The sequence below is a fragment of the Alnus glutinosa genome, chromosome 3, assembly GCF_958979055.1.
Source record: "Alnus glutinosa chromosome 3, dhAlnGlut1.1, whole genome shotgun sequence".
Taxonomy (NCBI): domain Eukaryota; kingdom Viridiplantae; phylum Streptophyta; class Magnoliopsida; order Fagales; family Betulaceae; genus Alnus; species Alnus glutinosa.
In genome coordinates, this window is record NC_084888.1 from 7,854,529 (window position 1) to 7,866,835 (window position 12,307).

The window sequence follows — 12,307 nt, forward strand, 5'->3', positions numbered from 1 at the left end:
TCGACTGCTTTGATACTGAGTTGAAAAGAAAAGAAAAAGAGAAGAAAGAAAGGAATGAAGAAGGGAGAAACTGTATTATTTCTAGGTTAATAAGCTATATGTTTAAACAAAACAGGAATACAACCTATTATGAAGTAGATTGATTTGCAGGATTACAATAATAATAGAAACATAATCAGAGAATAAAATAAAATCAGGAAATTAATTTTGTTTCCTAGCATAGCACATAAATGATAACATCAGATACTAATAAAACTCAACATCTAAGTTTTGTCTCAATTTTAACTATCAGAAAGTATGTACCAGTATAGACGCTCATTTTTTTCCAGTTTGATTCTTTTTATATCCATTTCTGTCAATTGAACACCTGAGAAAACAACAAAATAATACTTAACACAGAAAAAGGAACTACAAGCTCTATATTTACTTATATATCACATTAGTTTACCTCGTATATTGGATTCAATCTCTAGTTCAGATATCTGCTCCTTATGAATACCCCTGAGAACAGGTAGAGCTTTATATAGCAGGTACTGCAGCCGCTGTAATTTCACAGTGGCATCTAGTTCCTTATAGCAAGGCTGCCAGAAGAAAAACAAGAACAGTAAGGAAAAAAAGAAAAGAAAAACAAATGTAATCTATCTTACAAACTTCCCATAATTGAGATTAGAAAGGGGAGGGGGGGGGGGGGAGACAGAGAGATAGAGGAGGCACACCTTCACAACCAGAACCTCCCGCAAGCAAGCTTTGCAATTGCAATTGCCACAACAAAATGGACATGCATCCTCAACTTCCTCTCTTGTCTTCCCAGGGTACCTATTTCATCACAAACTATGTAAAGTCATTGCAGATTAAATCCCTCAACTTGAGAGCAATGTATTAGGACAAGGCTCATATTAATGCTGAGAGCTGGCTGAATTAGAATTGGCCAACACATTGGAGCATATACTCTCTCTTTTTTTCTTCTTTTTTTCTTTTTTTAATTTTTATAAGTAATCCTTGGAGCATAAACTCGCATAGAAAATGTAGTAACAAAACTTCTATCATTCTTCTTACCACTTTTCAAGGCACTCAAAACAATAACGCTTCCTATTACAGTTGGAACAGAAGACAACACCACTCTTATCATTTCGCTGACATTGATGACACATTAAACTCCCCTTCTTGTTTTTATTGGGCTCATCCTGCAGCGGCTAAGCTTGTTAAAATGGAAGACAATTCATTGCTGAGTAATACAGGACAGAATACAAATAAATCATGCATACAATACACTTTCAATTGATGCAAAAAATGCGAAACAAACAACGCACTCTTGTTATACAGAGTTGTAGTAGTCAGAATGGCGATCTCGCTGCATTATTGGTTTCGCCAGATTACAGTGGTTTGCTGTGGGATTATATTTTTTTCTAAAGAGTTGATATTGTTATATTTTTTCTAATTTTTTGTGAACTCAAGGTCTGGGCATAAACTTGATCATTGTAATATCTATGTTATTATAGTGAATTGATTGAATTTGCCCCGTGTAGAGAGTTTTCTACATAAATTTGGTATGTTCTTGCGTGTTGCTCTCTTAGTGTTTGATAGTATTTCATTAATTGCTCGTGTGAAGTTTTTTTTTGGATGAATTAAAACTTTCATTACCAAACTCAACTGTTACAACTCTCCAGTTAAAACTGGATCCCATCTCGTAATTAGGGACAAACCCCCAAAGAAGGAACCACAAACAAAACACTGCTAAATCAAATAGCAAACACAATCAAACAACTAGAAAGCAAATTACAGATTCCACAATCTAGCTAGATTAGTATTAAGAGAAGACTGTTTGAACTTTCCCTTGAATACCATCTGAGACCTAACTTCCCATTTAATATGAGCAACTATAGCCTCTTCTGTTCTAGGAAGATTCCCATGGCACAAAGCATTTGCTGACTCCAGAGGTGATACACAGCAGCAGCAAGGCACAGCTTACAAAGGATAGCCTGCATACTTTTCCACCTCAGCTTACTAATACTCCAATTTTTAACTTCATCCCAATCTATACAGGGATCCAGAACCAGACATGAAGACATAAGCTGATACCAAATCCTCCTACTGAAGCTGCATCAAAAGAACAGGTGATCAATACTCTCCTAACACGCATAACAAAAGCAGCAAACCGAGTTTCCCTCATAACCCCATCCACACAATCGTTCCTTCATATTCAGCGCATTTCTGAACACCAACCACAGAACAAAAGCATGTCGAGGGATTGCCAGGGAAAACCAGACTACCTTGCTCCAAGGAACAACTGGCAATTTAGTTTTAAGACAGTCCCAGGTTTCTGAGCATGTATAGACACCTCTTCTGGATTCCCATATCGGTACATGAGACCCTCCAAGAGGAATATCTGAAAGTTTGCTCTGTATATCAACCAGATTATCTGATCTAGCTTGAGGCCAAAACCAATCAACATTTCGAATAATAAATGATACTTTTGCTTCAAGACAACTCCCTGAGTCATATACTGTCTGGAATCCAAACCTATCAACCAATCATCTCTCAAGAGGGTGCCAGTTATCCAACCAAAGAAAGGTTCGGTTTCTATCACCAATTTTGAACCTAATAAACTTCTTAGCTATATCTCTCAGCTTAAGGAGTTTCTTCCAACTCCAAGAACAAACTTTGGGGTTAGAAATTTGCCAAAAACTCTTCCCCTTAAGCCAGTTCACTTCCACCCAAGCAACCAAAAGAGACCCGGCTTGTGCAAATAAATTCCAGATATGGTTAAGCATGGTTGCTTGATTCCATATTTCCAACTTTTTAATACCAAGACCACCTTCAGATTTAGGAAAACAAATCTTGTTCCAAGCAACTTTGGCCTTAGCTTTAAAATCAGTCCCACTCCACAGAAATCTATTGAATTTCTGTTCAGTAATCCGGATGATTTCTGTTCAATAATCCCACTCCACAGAAGTTTTTTTCTTCTACTTTTTGCTTGAATTATTAATTTAATTCATTCATTGAAGGTAATTTGGCCCAACACAAAAGTATATAAAATGCGAAAAAAAATATGAAAATCTAAGAAAGGAAGACACGCAACCATTGAATTTACCTTCTCCAGGACTTTACTCTCTGACTTAGTGGACCTCCATTGTCCTTTATCGGAATTACCTTTTCCCTCACCGGAATTATCATTTCCTTCGCTGGCATTACCCTGTCCTGCACCCTTATTGGACGTAGACACAGATTTTTGGGAATTAGTTACGCCTTTATCAACTTTCACTCTCTTATACGCAGAGAAGTTCTTCTGCTCTTTGATCAAAATCCGTTTCAAGTGGGACTCGGACTCGCTCGCTTCCCCAGCCGATCCATCGCTCGCCTCCTTCTTGTCCATCCTCTTCTTCTTATTATTATTTGATCCGCTGACGTCCTCTCTCCGGCTTAATCTCTTGCCGGAATCGCTATCTTCGTCTCCGTCTCTCTGATTCCTCTTCTGCCTCTGCTGCTTCAGCTGGACCATGTGCCTCTCGCATAACGACTTTCCAGGCGACGCCGTTTCGCTGCACCGCCATTTGTTCGGTCCCGCGCTTCGCTTGCAGCGGCAATCGGACGGCGAATCCATGAGGAACTGGTTACAATCGACGGCTAGGATTGCATTGAACTGGACGGGTGAGATTTGTTGGGCTGTGGCGTCAGAGATTCGGCCAGGGGGTTTTGTTATGAAACGAACACGGGTTTGTCGTATGCGAATGGATTTGGGATGAAGTTTTGTTGTATGATGACGTGCATTAAGTACGAAGTTTTCTCTAGCCGATCCAGTTTGATCTTAGAATTAAATGTTTTAATGACACGCGTCACTAACAAATAAAACTGTCCGTGCAACGTGCATTAATCTGTCCGTGTTTATACAAGAAAAAAATTAGATCAATTTTTTTTTTTAAGAGAAATTAGATCAATTTTATAACTACATTAATACTTCAAAAAATAGAGAAACGGACACTTTCCATTTCAACGGTTATTAATAAAAAAGAGGGGCAAAATTGTCTTAATATTTATATTGAGACAATTTTGCCCTTTATATTTGCCTAACCGTTGATATTCAATTTTAAGATTATTTAATTGTTTGATTATATGTATAAAAGAAAATGGAATGCTCTCTGAAATTTATATATTCGGTTATTTCAAAAAACAAAAAATCATATATTTGGCCGGTCTTAAGGGAGAAAAAAAAAACAGCAAATAATCACTTGAGGAAGTACACTTCCCCCTATCTTAATGCACAATTCACTCTATTTTAAAAAAAACTTCAAACTCAAAGTTTATTTTATAATAGGACAAAAAAAATTTACAAATCGATTTGTAGAAAATTTTCTACAAACCACATATAAGATTGACATGTGTCTCTTAAGATATGAGAATCACATGTCATTTTAATAGTATGTACTTCTCACATGCTTTTTTAATAGCATTAATAAAAAAAACATGTTCTTCTCACATCCTTAAAGGACACGTCATTTTTATATGTGAGTTGTAGAAAATTTCTTATAAAATGATTTGTAGAAAATTTCTGTCCTTTATAATAATCATAAGGATGAAGAATATAAATCTTCAATGGGTGATATAATGTTATATGGAGGAAAAAAAAATTGTAAATATCATTATTATCGTTACAATTATTATTATTATTATTATTATTATTAAATTTTATAGTTTAATTCCATCGATCACAAGGGTAGCACAATCAATATAAGACTACATCTATTGTCAAATATATATATACATGTATACATCTCATTAAGTGAATGTCATTAATTTAAATATCTTCTTCCTCTCTATCAAACTCACTAATAAAACAATTTTAAAAAATGGTGTTATGTATCAATTTATGTTCTTTAGTCCCACCAACGTAAAAGAATATATTTTGAGTATTGCTATTTGTTTGACCCTCCGGTGATTGTTATACATCTAGAGTAACGTGCTAGTGCCACATCACACTTCCATGTCAGCCATTGGAAAAAAAAAAAACTCTAAAGTCCAAAAATAGGATTTAGACTTTTAAGTGAAATTATAGTTTGTGATTTAGGAGAGTGACTAATAATAGAGTATGAAATTGTATATTTAAGGAGCTTGACTTTTCAAAAATTCCAATACTTGACCCTATAGCCCATTGTTAATTGAAATGTTACTCTGGATCTAAGAGCTACTGTGATTAGCACAACTATCTACGAGTGGAGGGCACACTTATGGTACCAATAGTTGCATGCACACCAAGGGTATCGACCCAATCAAGTGACTAGATGATGGCTGGCTATTGTACCCTTTTTCGGGGCATTGAAATTGTAGCATATGTCCCACAGGACACGCAAACCCTACCATGAAAAGGATAATGACACAAACAGGCCATGTGGACATGGATTGTGATATATTTATTGATATTATATTGTGCAATTCATCAATATAATTTATTGTCTTTAAAAACTGCTACATTATTTCTTAAGTATATGCCTTAAATAGCCTGCTAAATGTATTATTTCCAAAGCAACATGATTATGGTGATACTTGTTCTTAAGCATAACTTGTTCAAAAACCTCATATTTCAAATTTAATGTTATTCTGTTAATAATACATGTAAATGTTGTCTACGATCAATTATCTCTTTAACGTTTATTACCAACCTAAACTAAGCTCATTGTACGGGCTAAATTTCATTAGCGATTTAATTACTAAATTATTAATTTAAGTAATTTTTCACTTAACGGGTGGTAGTTACAAGGGTGAAAGTTAGAGGTATTCACGAGGATATGAAGTCACTCACTATGCAAAGTCTCGTAGAGACAGCTTTATATGTAAATGTTGTATTTGAGGGAATAGTATACTTTTAAGGTTGTTGTTTTCATAAAGGCTCTGATTTGTACCAATATTGTAAAAAAGTAAATAAATAAATAAATAAATAAGGTAAATAGCATTTGAGCTCAGATCAATATTGTGTTTCGTTGCATATATTATGATATTATAGTAGTAAGGGTGTCACTTTAAGTTAATTATCAATTAATTAATTTAGAGACGCTGCATAAATTACTTAACTCAAGGGAACAAATTTTGTGCTTTAGTTTTCCTTATCTTAATCATTTATGAGTTGTACTTGTACTTCTAATCTAATGTTAGTTGCCTTTGTTCAAGATTGTACTTTTCCTGAGGGTTGAAGATCATGATCGGAATTTTTTATTATTAAGTTGTTCTAATTTTCGTACTTCTAAGAGAGAGAGACTACAAGATCTACCTGCCCTAAGCAACTGTAATAGTAGGTCGGCAAAGACTTATGAAGAATGCCGTATTTAAGAGTTTTATTTCATGCTTTATTTAATTTAGATACTTAAGCATATTTTGATTTTATATTTTGAATTCTCCATGATGGGTTTGTTACCCAAATCAGTAAGTTGGTTTTACAGGACTTGTTTAGGGTTTGGTTACTTGCATTCTATTTAAGGTTCTCTTTTAGACAGAGGAAAATATTATTGAATAAAGTTATTTTCTATAGCCTTGTTTCCTTGAGATGAGACTTCTCAAAACAATGGTGTGACTTCATTGTATGCTTATTGTGCTTGAATTTCTGTTATAAGTTGTTGTTCTTCCTTAAACCAGCAACTCTGTTTTACTCGTGTTTGTTAAACAATGGATAATGTTTGATAGAGTTTTTGGCCTATCTCTTTCTTACTTAAAGGTGTGACTGATGGAGAATTGCATGCTTATTTATAGATAAACCAAGACCCTTATCCATAATCAACCATTGCTTCATTCCATCAAGAGAGACAACTTTTGATAAAACACCAAGGGAGACAACCTTTCATTTAAGTAGTTATCTGTATATTTAATTACCCAAAAGTTTGAGTTTAATAAAAAATCTTTTCATATATATATTTGTGTGTGTGTGTGTGTGTGTGTGTGTGTGTGTGTGATGTGAACCCGCAGGATGAAATCCCCTTTGAACCCACAAACAAATTGAAATCTACCCAAGAAAGCCAAGAATCAAGTCCAAAGAATCTAGACCCGTTGAAATCTTGTTTCAAGAACCTAAATTTGGTTAGAACGCCACAAAGGGTTTGCCTTTGATAAGTTCTTAGTTCAATCAAGAACAAGTAGAGAAAACTGAAAAGTTTTCTATGAAGAATAAAACTTCATTCACAATCAACTTGTCTAACATATGCGGCTACAAGTCTTTTTAAAATCTCTCCATAAAACCCTAACCCTACTAAGGCCTACATCAATTAAAAGACATGGGCTGAACATCTTCAAGCCCAAAATATCCTAAACTACACTTCTATAGCTAATAAAAGAAGTCCACTTAATAAAACAAATAGGCCTAAAGGCCCACAACCATAGAAACATAAAAATAGGCCCATATGCCTATACTTAGTGAAATAAAGAGTTTGCAAGAAACCACTAGGCTATGCCGTCCCCATCTGTTGCTTGTATCACATGAATTAAAGTTGGTTCTTCTTCTTTCAAGCCCATCTTGAATGTTGGAGTCTTGCTCGATAAATTTGCAAACTCGGCCCAAGTGGATTGCACCAATCCTTGCATTGCCTCCTTGATCTTCTTCGCCCTTGACTTTGTGATTGGCCCATCTGGAACTTGTAAGGGATCTTTAAGATTCGGCCTACCATGGGGCCCATCATTCCCCCTCTCCTCAAAAGGATTCAACCTCAAATCGTCACCTGCATCATAGGGAGAAAGATTAGAAACATTGAAAGTAGCAGAGACATTATACTCACCGGGAAGATCCACTTTATAAGCATTATCATTAATTTTCTCAAGGATTTGGAAAGGTCCATCGCCGCGAGGATGCAATTTAGTCCTTCTATGGGCTGGGAATCGTTCTTTGCGCATGTGAACCCAAACCCAATCGCCTGGTTCAAAGATGACACGCCTTCGCCCTTTATTGGCTTGGGAAGCAAACTTTTCATTCTTCTGCGCAATTTGAAGTCGTACCCTCTCATGAATTGACTTCACCAATTCGGCCTTCCTGTGTCCATCCAAACTACTCCTGTCATCAATAGGTAAAGGCATCAAATCTAAAGGAGTAAGTGGATTAAAACCATAAACAATTTCAAAGGGAGAATAAGAAGTAGTAGTATGCATAGTCCTATTATATGCAAACTCTATAAATGGTAAACAGTCCTCCCAAGTTTTCAAATTCTTTTGAATGACAGTGCGTAAGAGTTGAGTTAAAGTCCTGTTGACTACTTCAGTCTGTCCGTCAGTCTGTGGATGACAAGTAGTGGAAAATAAAAGTTTGGTACCTAATTTTCCCCACAAAACCTTCCAAAAGTAGCTAAGGAATTTAACATCCCTATCAGAAACAATACTTCTAGGGACACCATGAAGTCGCACTATTTCCTTGAAAAACAAATCAGCTATGTTGGTAGCATCATCTGTTTTATGGCATGGAATGAAATGTGCCATTTTACTAAATCTGTCCACTATCACAAAAATAGAATCACTACCTTTTTTTGTCCTAGGCAACCCCAAAACAAAGTCCATAGATATGTCTACCCATGGCTCACTGGGAACGGGTAAGGGTGTATACAACCCGTGTGGTAAAACCTTAGATTTGGCCTTGCGACATGTAATGCACCTATCACATATTCGGGTGACGTCTCTTCTCATCCTAGGCCAAAAGAAATGTTCATGTAAAATTTCTAAGGTTTTCCTCACACCAAAATGTCCCGTTAATCCCCCACCATGTGCCTCACGTACCAATAATTCACGCATTGAATAATTTGGCACACACAATTTGCTTTCTTTAAACAAATAACCATCATGCTTGTAAAACTTACCAAATGCCGCTTTATCACACGCTATATACACATCAGAAAAATCAGCGTCATTGACATACATGTCTTTCACATATTCAAACCCAAGCATTTTAGCACTCAGAGAAGTAAGAAGTACATACCTTCGTGATAAAGCATCAGCAACAATGTTCTCCTTACCTTGCTTGTAACGGATGACATAGGGAAAGGTCTCAATGTATTCAATCCATCTAGCATGTCGCTTATTTAATTTACCTTGACTCTTGAGATGCTTTAATGATTCATGATCGGTGTGGATCACAAATTCCTTAGGCCAAAGGTAGTGCTGCCACGTCTCTAGAGCGCGAACAAGAGCATAAAGTTCTTTGTCATAAGTGGGGTAATTCAAGGCTGCCCCACTTAGCTTCTCACTGAAGAAGGCTATGGGTCGCCTATCCTGCATTAAAACGGCTCCAATTCCTATTCCTGAGGCATCACATTCAATCTCAAAAGTTTTGTTAAAATCAGGTAATGCTAACACAGGTGTAGAACACAACCTTTCTTTGATAGTAGCAAATGCATTTGCTTGATCACTCCCCCAATGAAATCCAACGTTCTTTTTAATTATTTCAGTGAGTGGTGCAGCAATGGTGCTAAAATCTTTAACAAAACGCCTATAAAAGCTAGCTAAACCATGAAAGCTTCTTACCTCAGTGATGCTTTTAGGTGTTGGCCACTCCTTGATAGCCTTTACTTTTTCTTCATCCACCTCAATACCTTTTGTACTAACAACATAACCAAGAAAAACAACTTTTTCCATGCAAAAGGTACATTTCTTAAAATTAGCATACAACTTTTCACATCTCAACACATCTAACACACATCTTAAATGCTCAATATGTTCATCTAAGTTCGTGCTATACACTAAGATATCATCAAAGTACACGACTACAAATTTGCCTATGAACGCACGTAAGACATGGTTCATTAATCTCATGAAAGTACTAGGCGCATTTGTAAGTCCAAATGGCATAACCAACCATTCATAAAGTCCATGTTTAGTCTTAAAAGCTGTTTTCCATTCATCTCCCTCTTTCATTCTAATTTGATGATATCCACTTTTAAGATCTATTTTACTGAAAATACATGAGCCATGCAATTCATCAAGCATATCATCTAATCTAGGAATGGGATGACGGTACTTTACCGTAATATTGTTGACCGCTCTGCAATCAATGCACATCCTCCAAGTCCCATCCTTCTTTGGCACTAGTAGCACTGGTACTGCACATGGGCTCATGCTCTCCCTCACGTACCCCTTGCTCAACAAATCTTCAACTTGCCTTTGAAGCTCCTTGGTCTCCTCTGGATTACTCCTATAGGCTGGTCGGTTTGGAATAACTGCTCCGGGTATGAAATCAATTTGGTGCTCAATGCCTCTAATGGGTGGCAACCCACTCGGCATCTCCTCCGGAAATACATCATCAAACTCCTGCAACAAAGAAAGAGCCAAACTAGGAAGAGATTGGTTAGTTTCATCAAGATTAAGATAAGATTCTTTGTAAACAAGAAAAATCATAGGCTGATCTGCTAAGAAGGCCCTCTTAACCTCACTCTCCTTTGCATAAAAACTAATCTTTGCCTTCCCTTTTCTCTCTACAAGTCCTCTTTCTTTTTTCTCTCGTGGCTCCACTCTCTTTTCTTTATTCTCAAGCACCTCTCTATTTTCTTTTTCACTCTTTTTTTTTTGCTCAATCTCACTTTTCAGCTTCAGTTGGTCCTCATAGACCTGTTTTGGGGTTAAAGGAGCAAGCTTGAATGTTTTTCCATCCTTCACAAAGTTGTACCTGTTTGTAAACCCATCATGAATCACCCTCCTATCATACTGCCATGGCCTCCCCCAACAAAATATGGCCAGCATGCATAGGAACTACATCACAAAGCACCTCATCACTATACCTTCCAATGGTAAAAGCCACCAAAACTTGCTTATTGACCTTGACCTCCCCACATTCATTCAACCATTGCAACTTATAAGGTCTAGGGTGCTTCAATAAAGGTAAGCTCAGCTTTTCAACTAGGGTGGTACTAGCTACATTGGTGCAACTTCCCCCGTCTATAATCATACTACACACCTTGTTGTTTACATAACATCTGGTATGAAATATGTTCTCTCTCTGTTGCTCCATATCGTCTATCTTAATTTGCGTATTGAGAGCACGCCTGGCAACAAGAGACTCACCTTCTACGGGGTATTCCACTCCATCATCATCACTAGCATTAACCAACTCGGGCATCTCATCACTATCATCTTCACTATCAGTCATCACCTCCCCATTGTCTCGCAGAACCATCACTCGCTTGTTTGGACATTGAGACGCAATGTGCCCTGAACCCAAACACTTAAAACATTTAATATCTCTATTCCTTGAAGGTCGGAAATCAACCTTGGGTTTGTTCTTGCTAGTTCCCTCATCTTTTCCCTTAGGTGGTTCGGTCTTTCCCTTTACTATAGCTTGAGCATTTCTATCCCATTGTGGTTTCCAAGGAGTGCTAGAAACTGAAGTATACCTTGCTGCCCCCTTTCTCTTTAATTGCCTCTCCACCTTCATAGCCATGTGCACCATATCTTCTACCTCCACATAATGTTGCAACTCAACTACATTGGCTATGTCCCTATTCAAACCACTTAAAAATCTGGCCATTGTGGCCTCCCGATCCTCCTCTACATTGGCCCGAATCATAGACACCTCCATCTCCTTATGGTAATCTTCTACACTTCTTGACCCTTGTGTAAGGTTTTGTAATTTTTGGTAGAGGTCTCTATAGTAGTGGCTAGGTACAAATCTTCGCCTCATGAGAGCTTTCAACTCACCCCATGTTTCTATAGGTCTCTCATGATTCCTCCTCCTATTGGTCATTAATTGATCCCACCAAATAATTGCATAATCAGTGAACTCAATTACCGCCAACTTCACCTTCTTCTCTTCTGAATAATTGTGACAATCAAAAATCAACTCTATTTTCTTCTCCCACTCTAAATAGGCTTCAGGGTCAGTCCTACCTTGGAAAGATGGTATTTTCATTTTGATGCTCCCAAGGTTCCTATCTACCTCATCTCGACCCCTTGGATTTCTCCCATGTCCTCTTCCACGCCTACCTCCTCTAGGTCTGTCAACTCCGCCCCTTCCAACTTCAGATGCTATGTCTTCCTCATCATCATCATCTCCTTCGTTTTCAAACTCATTTTCAATGCTAGGCGCACGTCTCCTCCTATCTCGCCCACCTTGCAGATTTCTAATGACTACCTCCTGCTGATCCATCCTATTCTTCACCTCCTCCAACACCAAATTCAACTGTTCAAACTGTTGTTGCATGGCCCGCAATACAAAGAATGAATTATCCACCTCCTCCTTAGGTGTTGAATCACTCTTATGAGACATTTTTAATGCACTACAAAACAAAAAATATGTTAGTGGTAAAAACCTCACACACTCCCTTACGTGTTTACACTCAAATATTGTCACTCCACTCGT

The 12,307-nt window shown here is 37.2% G+C and overlaps 1 protein-coding gene and 1 pseudogene across 4 annotated transcripts in view; both read right to left on the reverse strand.

Annotated features, from left to right (window-relative positions):
- Window positions 1–3,767, reverse strand: part of LOC133864404 (lysine-specific demethylase JMJ27-like) — a 29,977-nt gene extending 26,210 nt beyond the window's left edge. For 3 of the 4 annotated variants that reach the window (XR_009899500.1, XR_009899501.1, XM_062300731.1), the window contains exons 1-5: window positions 3,092–3,767; window positions 1,057–1,184; window positions 717–816; window positions 449–581; window positions 304–367 (exon numbers count right to left, since the gene is read on the reverse strand). Coding sequence is in view for 2 of the 4 variants with exons in the window: in XM_062300731.1 (XP_062156715.1) it covers window positions 304–367; window positions 449–581; window positions 717–816; window positions 1,057–1,184; window positions 3,092–3,601 (935 nt within the window). In the remaining 2 variants the exon portion in view is untranslated. The remainder of the gene's footprint in view (window positions 1–303; window positions 368–448; window positions 582–716; window positions 817–1,056; window positions 1,185–3,091) is intronic. The other variant, XM_062300730.1, reaches the window with a different exon arrangement.
- Window positions 3,768–6,771: 3,004 nt separating this feature from the next.
- LOC133863113 (uncharacterized) lies at window positions 6,772–12,307 on the reverse strand (annotated as a pseudogene).